Source organism: Protopterus annectens, chromosome 1.part0, assembly GCF_019279795.1.
Source record: "Protopterus annectens isolate FY-2018-M chromosome 1.part0, PAN1.0, whole genome shotgun sequence".
In the NCBI taxonomy this organism is placed as follows: Eukaryota; Metazoa; Chordata; order Ceratodontiformes; family Protopteridae; genus Protopterus; species Protopterus annectens.
Genome location: NC_056725.1, coordinates 1683593099 through 1683605381, shown reverse-complemented (window position 1 = coordinate 1683605381; position 12283 = coordinate 1683593099). Strand labels below are relative to the sequence as shown.

General features: G+C 43.5%; 1 protein-coding gene across 1 annotated transcript in view; it reads right to left on the bottom strand.

The window, feature by feature from the left end:
* Positions 1-12283, bottom strand: part of TNRC6B (trinucleotide repeat containing adaptor 6B) — a 2803754-nt gene that overhangs the window by 436862 nt on the left and 2354609 nt on the right. Inside the window, exon 17 of the mRNA XM_044074422.1 lies at positions 9037-9258. Within this exon, the coding sequence (XP_043930357.1) occupies positions 9037-9258 (222 nt within the window). The remainder of the gene's footprint in view (positions 1-9036; positions 9259-12283) is intronic.

Here is a 12283-nt window from a genome sequence, read left to right as displayed (position 1 = left end):
ACAGCGGCTCCGGACCCATCCAAGGTAGAGACATCCACGGGTTCCATAGTTGAAGCATCTCGTGGCATACCGGACTCCGAATGGGTCTCAGTAGAGGCCTGCTAATAAGAAGTAGCAGGTATCAGGGGCTGCGAAAGCACCTCACTGAGTACTGGCGACTGGCTTAGGAGAAGAGTCGGCAGCTTTGGACCTCGGCGGCCTGTCTATCTTTGCGTTTTTTTGGAATCCCGGTAGTCGGATGGCTAACCGACGACATTTCTGGATAATTAAACAAAAATTTCTTGTCAAGAAAGCCAACGAAACTAAAGCAGACGGTAAATGTATTAAGCAGACGGTAAATGTATTAACCTGGACGAGTCGTTCCATGAAATGGACACAGTCATTGAATGTGAAAATATTCCACCTGCAATGAAAGTTTCCACAGGAAAGCAACAGCGCACTATTGGTCGGGGATCCTTTGAGCAGGTTTTCGGCCGTGTCGGTAATCCTTTCTCTTCTTTGGGAAGCTTTCCTACAAGGTATAACAACGAGGGCTTTAACCACAAACGTGAGCAGTTAACTAAATTGCTCAAACGCTACAAGTCGATCGATTTGGAGAACTGTTACTTTTCTCGTTGTATTGATCTAAGCATCGTACCCAAAGGGCTCCGTTTCTTTAAATGCCCCAATGGCGTGAATGCAGGTGAGCCTATGTTTGACACTCTAGTTAGTTTTTTCAACGAAGCAGGTTTGCGCTTCTTGAAGATATTAATTGACAATAACATTGATAAAATGGAGTGTCTTAAAAAGGAAATAATCGACATTGAGTCTTTTTTTAAACGTACCCTTTCTGAAGCTAACTTTGACGAGTTAATTGAAAATATTATGCATGATATTGAACAGCATACTGCTGATAACGTCAACAGAAAACATGGGAAGTTGGTCCGTGATATCGCTTCGTATAAGAACAAAACTGCATATAATCATTTTGCAGGGTTGAATAGGTTTGGCAAAGAAAGTAATCACAAAGGGTATGGTAAGAGTGTTTTTAAACAAGCGTCGCCGAAACCCATTGTTGCTAGTGCTAGTCATAAGGGAACAGCGGGCACTAACAATGCTTCCTCAAGAAATGAATCAGTTTCCAATGAAGAAATTCCATTAAAAACTGACTCTATGCAGTATGGTAAAGCTTCTGCAACGACTGACAATGACAGTAATTCGTTGGTATTAAATGACATTAACTTTCCATGTATAACTGCTGACGGCAAGACTGCCAATGCCAATTCTGGGTCCAACACTGGCGGTACGCCTTGTGCACCGACAGCTAATTCTTCTTCTACTAATTTTTTTGGCAAGAAAAAACAGCCAGATTTAAAAACCGTCCTGACCAGAAGCAGGACTTTTTTGAATTCCCAGTCCTCTGGAGACGAGACGTAGTTGAAGAATGCAATAATTTTAGTGTCATTTTTGCCTTGATCTACTTGTCTCTCCACCTTGGTTTTTAGTTGTTTGTTTGCTCCCCAGCACTTTTTGTTCATAATTAAACAAAGAACCGAAATATTTAGAGACAAAAATATACAGACGATGGACAGTGCGCTGATTAAATAAAGCACAAAACCGACAGCAAGGTACGTCGTGGTCAGGGCCTAGGCAAGGAATACAGTACGAATGAAAATCTTTATGAGGTATTTGCTTTCCACAAGTAATGCAATTATTAACTTTTACTGACATCGGTAAGGAGCAAGAAAAAGTTTCCCCAACGGGGTACTTAGCTTCAGTTCTGAAACTCGAAAATGAAAATTTCAGTAGTCGGCCGACCGGCACTTGCGAACTGCTTCTGCCTTGGGCACTGAACGGCAAGAAAGACTGATGTAATGGTGTCGGCTGCATGTTTTATACCCCTGACGACCTGACGTCATGAAAGAAGGGACAGCAACCGATGCAGGACCCAAAACTTTGTTAATCAGGCCGACTGAGGGCAACCTGCAAGCAGATTACCCAAATGTAATGACTGCAACAGTGAAACACAAAGAACATCTACACAAAACCTGAGTTTTTCCAGATAATCTAACCCTTGCTGACTGAGTTACATTCCATCTAACATAGCTGACAAGTCTATCTGATATGTGTTAAGGTTTCGCTGCAATAGTTTGGCAATGTGTTGCTTGAAGTTGTATATTAAACTGTTTTTTGAAATTAAAAAGTTTCAGGTCTTGTGGTCTCCTCTTAAATTCTACAGTAAAAAAAAAATCGAACAGAAACTAATCCCTTCAGACAGGCCTACGAAAGTACAGTTTTGTACGTACCATAAATGTAGATGTTCGAAGATCCACATTGCTGCAGTCATAACCTGTGGGTAGTCCGCTGTCCTCGGTCGGCCCGAATACCAAAGAGTTAGGCTGGCGTCGGTCATGGTCGCTCAGATCTGACGTCAGTACGCCGTGGTATTAAAGCGCATGACCGACGTCATATCCTCAGTCTTTCTTGCCCCAGATGTCAGAAGGCCCTAAAAAGAAAGGCCATAACCAAAAACAGAAAACCTCCAAAACCCATGTACAAACAATATTTACAATCCAAACCCCACAACCACTCTAAACTATAGAGGGGAAGGAGGGAGGGTAAATTGGACTGCAGCAATGTGGATCTTCGAACATCTACATTTATGGTAGGTACAAAACTGTACTATGTTCTTCATCTCACATTGCTGCAGTCATAACCTGTGGGTAGAATCCCAAAGCAAAGGTAAAGGGAGGTTGGCAAAATCATAAAGCATTGGGAGCTGCTAACATGCCCTGTAAAACTGCAGTGGCAAACCCAGCCCTAGATTTGGAATAAAGAGGGAGATGGTAATGTGTAGAAAAAGTGTGCACTGAACTCCAAGTAGCTGCCTCCAAAATATCTTTAGTAGCTACACCCCTTAAAAAAGCAGTAGAAGTGGCAGTAGCCCTAGTGGAATGAGGTCTGATTCCCGCCGGAATCTCCTTACCATGATGAGAATAACAAAAAGCAATGCAATGGCCAATCCACTTAGAAATAGTTTGCTTTGAAACAGGTTTCCCCTGAGAGCCCAAAGCAAAAGAAACAAACAACTGTTGAGACTGTCTGAACCCTTTAGTTCTGCTCAAATAATAACGCAACTGCCTGTGAATATCCAAAGAGTGCAAAATTTTCTCCCCTTTATTTTGGGGATCAGCATAAAATGTAGGCAAATGAATAGATTGGTTCAAGGCCACATTTGAAACCACTTTAGGCATAAAAGTAGGGTTAGTACGCAGGGATACCCTATCCTTATGAAAAATCAGGAAGGGTTCAACTGCCATTAGAGCCTGTAATTCAGATACCCTTCTAGCAGACGTAATGGCCAACAAAAAGCAGTCTTCCAAGACAAAACTTCAACTCAGATGTAGCTGCAGGTTCAAAAGGAGGTAAAGTGAGTTTTTCCAACACAAAATTGAGATCCCAGGAAGGAGTAGGAGCTCTATGCGGGGGTCTTATGTTCTTTGCCCCTCTAAGAAATTGCTTAAACAAAGGATGACAGAATAATGGTGGGTCACAGTCATAGTGAGCAGAAATGGCTGCAGCATGAACTTTTGCAGAGGAGAAAGACAAACCCTTGTCTAATAATTCTGTAAGATACTGAAGTGAAACACTCAAATTAGGCCCTGAAACATCAAAGCTCTTTGCTTTGCTCCAAATAAAAAATCTCCTCCATTTATCAGCATAAACTTTCCTTGTACTAGGCCTTCTGGCCTCCAAAATTACATTCAAAACTTGTTGAGGAAGCTGCGACCCTCCAGGTTCTAGAACAGAATATGCCAGGCTGTCAGATGCAGGGACTGTATCCTGACATTGAGGAAATGATTGCCTGCCTGGGACAAAAGGTGTGGAATTGACGGCAAAGGCCAAGGAGGCTCCCGTACTAAACTCCTCAGCAGAGGGTACCAGTGCTGCCGTGGCCAATCTGGAGCTATTAGAATCATGGAGGGCTTGTCCTATCTGACCTTCAAGAGCACCTTGGGAAGGAGAGGCAGAGGAGGAAAGGCATAGACGTGAAGATTGTTCCAACTGAATGATAGAGCATCCACTTTCCAAGCTTTTGGATGAAACATCTTTGTGCAAAACTTTGGCAACTGGAAATTTAGTGGAGAAGCGAACAGATCTATGTCTGGAGTCCCCCAAATCACTGTCAACTGTCAAAATACATGAGGATCCAACTTCCACTCGTGGGGATCCACCATTTGTCTGCACAAAACATCCGCTAAGGAGTTCTGTGCTCCTGGCAGAAACCTTGCCTGAAGAGTGAGGTGCAAACTGAGAGCAGTCTCCCACAAAATCATAGCTTGCCTGCAAAGAGGGTACAAATGGGTTCCCCCTTGCTTGTTGATGTACCACATGACAGTTGTGTTGTCTGTCTGAATCAACACTTGTCCTGGGTGAAGTAGATCCTTGAAAGCCATCAATGCAAATTGGACTGCTAACATCTCCTTCAAGTTGATATGCAAATGTTGAAGTCTGGCAGGCCACGTGTCTTGAACCCATTTTCCATTGAGGTGTGCTCCCCAAGCCTTGTCTGAGGCATCTGTCGTTAAGATCTGACTCGCCTCTGGTCGGGTCACACAGAGTCCCTTGTTTAGGTGACATTCCTGAGCCCACCACAAAAATTCCTTTTGAATGCAAGGTATTATCTGAATGACAGTGTCCAAATCGTGGCAGTGTTGAGTCCATACACTTTTGAGATACCACTGTAGCTTCCTCATATGCAGTTTGGCATTGGGAAGCACCAGAATACAAGATGCCATGAACCCCAAGGCTTGAAGGACTGTCCTTGCAGTCAGCCTGGACCGTAGAGACAATTGTTGGAAGTAAAGTGTAAGATTTCTTTGCTTGTCCGGGGTCAAAAATGCCATCTGAGAGGCTGTATTCAGTCTCACACCCAGAAAGCACATTTCCTGAGAGGGTACTAGACTGGACTTTGTTTCGTTCACAGAATACCCTAGGCACCTTAACACTGCCATAACATACTGTAGATGGTGAAGTAGCTTGTCTTTGTCTTGAGCAAGAATCAGGCAATCGTCCAAATAAGGATAAATTTGTATTCCTCTTAACCTTAGGAAGGCTATCACCGGAGCCAGAACCTTTGTGAACACCCTGGGCGCAGTAGATAAGCCAAAGGGCAATGCAGAGAACTGATAATGTAAAGTCCCAGCCCGAAAACGCAGGAATCTCCTGCAACTGGGCCTGATAGGAATATGAAGATAAGCCTCTTTGAGATCCAGAGTTACCATCCAGTGATCTTTGCCCAACAGAGGCAGAAGTTGTTGCAAAGTCAACATTTTGAATTTTGGAATGTCCAGGTATGTGTTGAGGATAGATAAATCCAAAATTGGCCTCCAAGTGTTTCCTTTCTTTGGTACCAGAAACAGGCGAGAATAAAATCCTAGGCCCACTTCTGACAGAGGGACCTGCTGTATAGCCCCCATTTGAAGAAGTAAAGAAATCTGTTTGTGAGCCTCCACCCTTTGCCGAGGAGGAACGTCTGGCATGCCTTTGAAAGGAGGCAATGTGTGGAAATAAAACTTGTAGCCTCGGTCTATAATGTCCAACACCCACTTGTCCTGGGTGACTAAAAGCCAATTTTGCCTGAAAAGTGCCAACTTTCCTCCCAGAGGAGCTGCCAGACAGGAAGGATCTGGCAGCTGAAGATGCAGGTCATTGGGTCTGTTTATGAAAGGACTGGCCCTTGCCCTCACCTGTAGATTGTGCAGGGGAACTCCACATTCTAGGCCTGAAAGAACCCTGAGCTCTGCCCCTACCATGTCTAGATCTGCCCCTAGACTGTAAATCAGAAGAAGGGTAAGCCCATCCCTTAGTAGGCCAATTTCTGCTAAACTTAGGGGGCTGCACCTGCAAAAAATCCTTAACAGTCTGCATAGACTTAGCTTTGTCTTCCATTTTCTTCAAGACTGACTCCACAGGAGAACCAAACAAAACTTCAGACTGAAGAGGAGCATCCAAAATTCGAGCTTTAACATGCTCTGACAAGTTCTGATCCTTAAGCCAGGCGTGCCTAAGAATAACTGATCCAGTGGCAGCCACCCTGGAAGAAGCCTGTAAAGCATCGAAACCACACTGCAAAGAATGCTTACCCACCTGATCAGAGGCATGAACCAAATCCTGTAATTCCTTACACTCTATGCCCTCTGCCAAAGCATCTACCTTAGACTTTAACTGAGTAAGGAGAAAATTCTGGTACTTCAGCATATGAAACTGGCAATTCAAAGCCCTCATTGCTAGAGTGGAAGAGGTATACACTTTTTACCCCACCTATCCAAAGCTCTAGAATCTTTATCCATAGGAACTGGATTCTTTACAACAGAAGCCCTGACACCCTTAGGTCCCTGGCTAATAGTTTCTGGGTCAGCCCTTGGGCTCTTATACAAATATTTATGAGCCTCTGGCACTCTGTAATACCTATCTGGTTTAACCGGTGCAGGAGGCAAAGAGTTTGGATTAAGGGAAGCCTCAGAGAAAACATCCTGGACAACATCCAAAACAGGAGATACAGCCAAGGGCCTATGTTGTGGTAAAAACAAAAATTCCCTAAGCCTCTTTCGGGAATCTGAGAAATCCTGACCTTCCCATTTAAAATGCTCCCTCATAGAATGCAGGGTTTCTGAAAAAGAAAAATCCTCTGGAGGAGAAGCAGGAGGACTAGAATCCTCTGCGTCTGAATCAGAGTAAGGAGGAAAATCCTGAATGTCTTCAGCCGAAGACTCTGAGTAATCTGAAGAATGTTCCAAACCTTCCACCTCTGGCTCCACCCTAGGCCTCTTATCTGGAGGGGGCATAGAACCTCTGATTAAGGTAATCAAATCTTCTGCCATTTTTAGCATGTGTTTTTTAGGTACAGAACCTGCAGAACTAGGACTGACACCAGAGGAAGACAAACCAGGCCTGACCTTGGAAGGTACCTTAGAGACAGAAGGGGAAGGCCTAACCACCTTATGCAAAGAAGGGAGTACAGCAACCTGAGAGGCCCCCTCAGCCTGACCCGACTCCTGAGAGGCCACATCTTGCAAAATTAACGGCTCCCCCTGAGACTCAGCTGAAACCTCGTCTGGATCCACAGATTCCACCGTAGTTTCTAAAGAACCGGCGTCCGGAACGGACGACTCATCCTGCTTGGACTTTAACGATTTTTCCTTGCGCTTCTTAGCGGTAGCGGGCGGAGGATCCGACGGCATATTGTAATTACACCGCTTACCGAAGACAAGCCTAGCACAATCTAACCTACGTTTAATGGTGCGCTTATTAAATCTAGCACAAAAGCGACACCCGACTACGTCGTGCTCAGGCCCCAAACAAGGAATACAGAGAGAGTGGTAATCCCTATGAGGTATCTGTTTCCCACAAGAAATACAATTATTCACTTTTTCTGACATCCGGATTTTAAACTGAGGCAAGAAAAGACAAAAATATTCCCCAACGGGGTACTTAGCCCAACTTGGTTTTCGGTCTGAAACTCAGAATACGAAAATTTCAGAATGCCGAACGGCACTTGCAAACGCTGCTTCTGCTTCGGACCATGCGGCAAGAAAGACTGAGGATATGACGTCGGTCATGCGCTTTAATACCACGGTGTACTGACGTCAGATCTGAGCGACCATGACCGACGCCAGCCTAACTCTTTGGTATTCGGGCCGACCGAGGACAGCGGACTACCCACAGGTTATGACTGCAGCAATGTGAGATGAAGAACATCTGGCAGATATCTCAATGGTCTGTCTGTCAGGACATGCTACAAGATGAAAGTGTGGTGGCCTATGGAAAGGTCATGCCACAGGTATTGGTGAAACCTGACTCCAAAGCCAGAGGCTGCAAAAGCATCTCATCAGGTTCACTACCTCTAAGGCTAGGGAAGCTGATTTTATCAGCTGGACTAGCCTCAGTTTCCTCTCACTTTCCCTTCTGTTATTCTTCTACACGTTTGCATATGAATGTTTCTGGAGGCCCTGGCTGACTCCGTGATAGAATGGACTCTGGCAGACATCCTCACCACTCCCCATTAAACTCTCCTCCTGACTATATTTGGGATGAACCTGATGCAGTGCTGATAACCATCCATTTTAAGGTCTGGGCCATGACAAAAATATGAAGATATTTGTGCTGGATCTATTTACTGCAATCTATGCAGTTGTTTTACCATCAGAATCATTGTAATACCCTAGAAATGATCAGAACATCAGAATTATTCTAAAATTATGAAAAAACTTCCTTAGGAGGTACGTATCCTCACTTTGGAAAAAGACCAAACTACACGGCAAAAACACTGAACTGCAGCAAGAAAGACCTGAAGATGGTGTTAATAACCCCTTATACCACTGAAGTTCAAGTGGGAAGAAGTCAGCCAAAGCCACCGAATGAAGGTACAGTTCTAAAGTCAGGTGGGGCACAGGCCAACTGCTGGCAGGCTAGCCAACTAGTCATGACTAATACTGAACAGTATGACAACCATCTGAGGCAGCAAATGAAACTGTTACTGCAATATGGAGTGCCAATGATGGCCTCTCAAAGTTCAGATCTTATCAGGTCCCAAAGCTTTAAATGTGTCGTCCAGATGTTAGGAATCAAAGATGACGACCAGATTAAGGATGATGGCATTCCCAAACACAAATGCTCTGGGAGGATTCATAATGCTGAGCTCTACAAACTAAACTCAGCAGCATATGATCTAGTGAGTAAGCCTACTACAGCAACTAGTAAATACTACATCAAGACTCAACACTACTCTTCCCCAGAAGGCACTGACATGGGTTAAAACAAGCTGGCAATTTATAGCACACAGGACTCTTCATTTACTAAGCTTTTATTCAATTTACCTCTATTTCACGTTTATTCATGACAAGTCCAACAGCAATAGTTATTTTCTGTACATTTACCCTTCAAATTGGTAATTAACATCCACATATTTTGTTAACTGCTACAACTTGTGAAAATTATTTCATATACTTGATTCAGTAGCAGGTTCAGATTAAATCAGCAAAAAGATGTACTTACCAGAGGAATATCTGACATCCTGCCCCCCCCACCCCCTTCCTAATCGAGGTGCCGTGCTGCTCCAAGGAGATGAAGGTTTCTGATTTGTCAGGCCTGGTGGTGGCCGGGGTACAGCTGTAGTGTTCCTGGAGGGCACTGGATTTCTCCACATCTTAGTAGACAAGGATGCAGGGTTAGGTCCAATTGGATCAGGAGACCAGGATGATTTGAAATCAAACTTCACTGTGTGGATACATACACAAAAATGAAAAAAGTTGGTAAAAACATTCAATTTTGCACAAGTGGATCAAAAAAGGCAAAAACAAGCATATTTGTCACTGTCACAGTTAACACCATACCAAATTTCAAACACTAAAAAATGCATCGTGCAGGTAAAGCACGATAAACATTATCACTACATTTTATATAAATTATAAAGAAGCATTACTTCTTTTGTTACAGAAAAACTCAATAACTAATGGTGGTTAGTGCTGAGTATTAACGCTATGAACTGTTAACAGGTTGCTTGCTTCCTTTAGTCCAGGGTTTCATTCCCTCAGTCTCCATTTGCCTATATTATGACTCTAAGCAAATCACTTATAACCAAGGCAGTACTCCTCGACTGAGTAGTGCTCTAAACTCTGTTAAACACAGACTAAATTTACCTGTACTTTTTTCAATATGCAAGCTGATTTTGTCATCGTATGCACCCAAAAGGATTGACTGGCACTGAAAAAACTTACCCTTTTGGGCATCAGAAATGATTTACCTGCTGAAGCAAAACCCAGTCGAGCAAAGTTTTGTCAGATGAAACCTATGACATAAGGAGATGAGCTAAATACTCAAACACACAAATGACACACACACACTTCTCTCATGTCGCCAGAACAGTGCTCAAGCTTGGAGAATCATGGGCTTATACATTTGATATTTATATATTATGAAAATATGCTCCAGACCCTTCTCTTTCTAAGATGTATAATGATCACAGTTAATTTTTGTGCTTTGTTCAAATTCTAGTCCAGAAGGGCAGTTTCAAAATCAGATGTGGTTGACATGTAGGGTCTATATCACATCGTCAAAAGCTTAATTGAGCAAATCACTATTTATCGAAACCAATTTAGCAAAAACTCAATTAAGCGAACAACCGTTTCAGAGAAAATTTTCCAAGGGAAAAAACTAGTGGGCCAGCTACCGACTATAGCTAAAACAACAAAATTTAAAAGTGTGAAAAGCCCCCCCCACCCCCAACTAAATATACCAACTCTGAGATTGCACTATAGTGGGGAAAAGGGCCAAATTCCAGACGATGGCCAACCACGTCCTTTCCCTTGGAAAATTTTCACTGAAATGGTAATTTGCTTAATTGAGCTTTCGTTGAATTGGGTTCGATAAATAGCTATTCGCTCAATTAAGCTTTCAAAGTGATACAGACCCGATGTGTATATTGAGGTGTCTCTTGTTTGATGTTAACTTAAAAACAGGGGTGTCTTGTGTGCTGTAAGCAAGAGAGGTCTGAAATATTTGTTTCATGTTTAACCTAAAACAGCTTCTGTTGTAAGAATGTGAACACTGAGCTCAGAGATAGAGCGATACGTATGATTACCTAAATAAGTCACAAGCTGGGTTACGACAAGGTCATCTCAATCTCATTTTAATTTACAAAAATATATAATCCTACTTACGGTTTTATTTAATATTTGCAAATCTCTTTTTGCATATCTTTGAAATACGACATAAATAGGAAAGTTGTGTAAAATCTTACCATAACCACAGATGTCCTTCTCTTCCATGTTGCAGTATTCTACTTGTGGGTTTACCCTTCTTCCTCTCCAATTTGTCCGGCCAGATTTCCAAAGATTTTTTCAGTCCCTATTGGTGCATTGGATCTCTGATGTGGCTGCAGGAACGTGGGTCATAAAAGTGACATCTGCACACACCAGCCCTCAGAACATAGTAAAAGCCCCAGTCGGAGCCAGTACTGTAAGGGCATAGCCTGTCCAATAATCACCTGGGAAAGCAAGTGCAGTCATATAAGTGGGGAAGGTGGGTGGGAAGGAATACTGCAACACAGAAGAGTAGGACATCTATGGTTATGGTAAGATTTTACACAACTTTCCTCTGTCCTTCTATTCCAATGTTGCAGTATTCTACTTGTGGGTAAGTGCAAAAGCTCACTTAGAATTGGGAGGTGGCCTAGATGAAGTTTCCAGGAAAACATGTATGACAACCCTGGCAAACCCTGTCCTTGCTCTGGAGATATGGTCCAGTTTGTAGTGCCTGGTGAAGGTGCGAACTGAGGACCAAGTGGCTGCCTCAAGTATGAAGTTGGTGTCTAATCCTTTAAAGAAGGCTCCAGAAGAGGCCATTGCTCTGGCGAAGTGGGCCTTGGCAGTGCCTTGCAAGGTCTTACCATGGTGTAAGTAGCAGAAGGAAATGGCCTGGGAGATCCAGGCTGAAATGGTCTGTTTGCTCACAGCTTCCACAAGGCTCTGGGGTGGAAGGAGACAAACAGCTGCTCTGATTTCCTAAAGGGTTTGATTTTATGAAGATAAAACCCAAGTTGTCTGTGGATGTCTAGGGAATGTAGCACTCTCTCACTAGCCCCCTGTGGGTTAGGGAAGAAGGTGGGCAAGTGGATGGGCTGGTTCAAGGTTAGATCATTCGCTACTTTGGGAATGAATGACGAGTTAGCCCTGAGGGTCACCCTGTACAGGTGGAAGATTAGGAAAGGTGGTGTAGCCATAAGAGCTTGCAATTCTGAAACCCTTCTGGCGGAAGTCAGAGCTACCAGCAAAACTGTTTTCCATGTGCAAAATTTTAAGGTGGCCTTGTCTGCTGGCTCACAAGGGGCTAGAGTGATTTTTTTTTCTAGAACACAGTTTAGGTCCCAGGGAGGGGGAGATGGTTTCCTGGGTGTTCTTAAGTGTAATGCGTCTTTGAGGAAAAATTTGGAATGGAGTCTGGATGCAAGGGGTGGATCCAGGGGGAGGCAAGCAGAGATAGCAGACAGGTGTGCCTTCAGAAATGAGTAAGTCAACCTTGTTTGCACGAGTTCACACAGGTATGACAGGATGAGGCGCATATCACTTTCCAGCGGGTCCAACTGTCTTTTGTGACACCAAACAGAAAACTTTTTCCATTTAGAGAGATATGATTTCCTTGTGTTGGGTTTCCTGGCCTCCTGCAGGATGGTGAGCACGTCCTCGTTATATAGGTGTCTGAAGGGGATCAGAATCCTATCAGCCACATGGTGAGAAGCATGGAT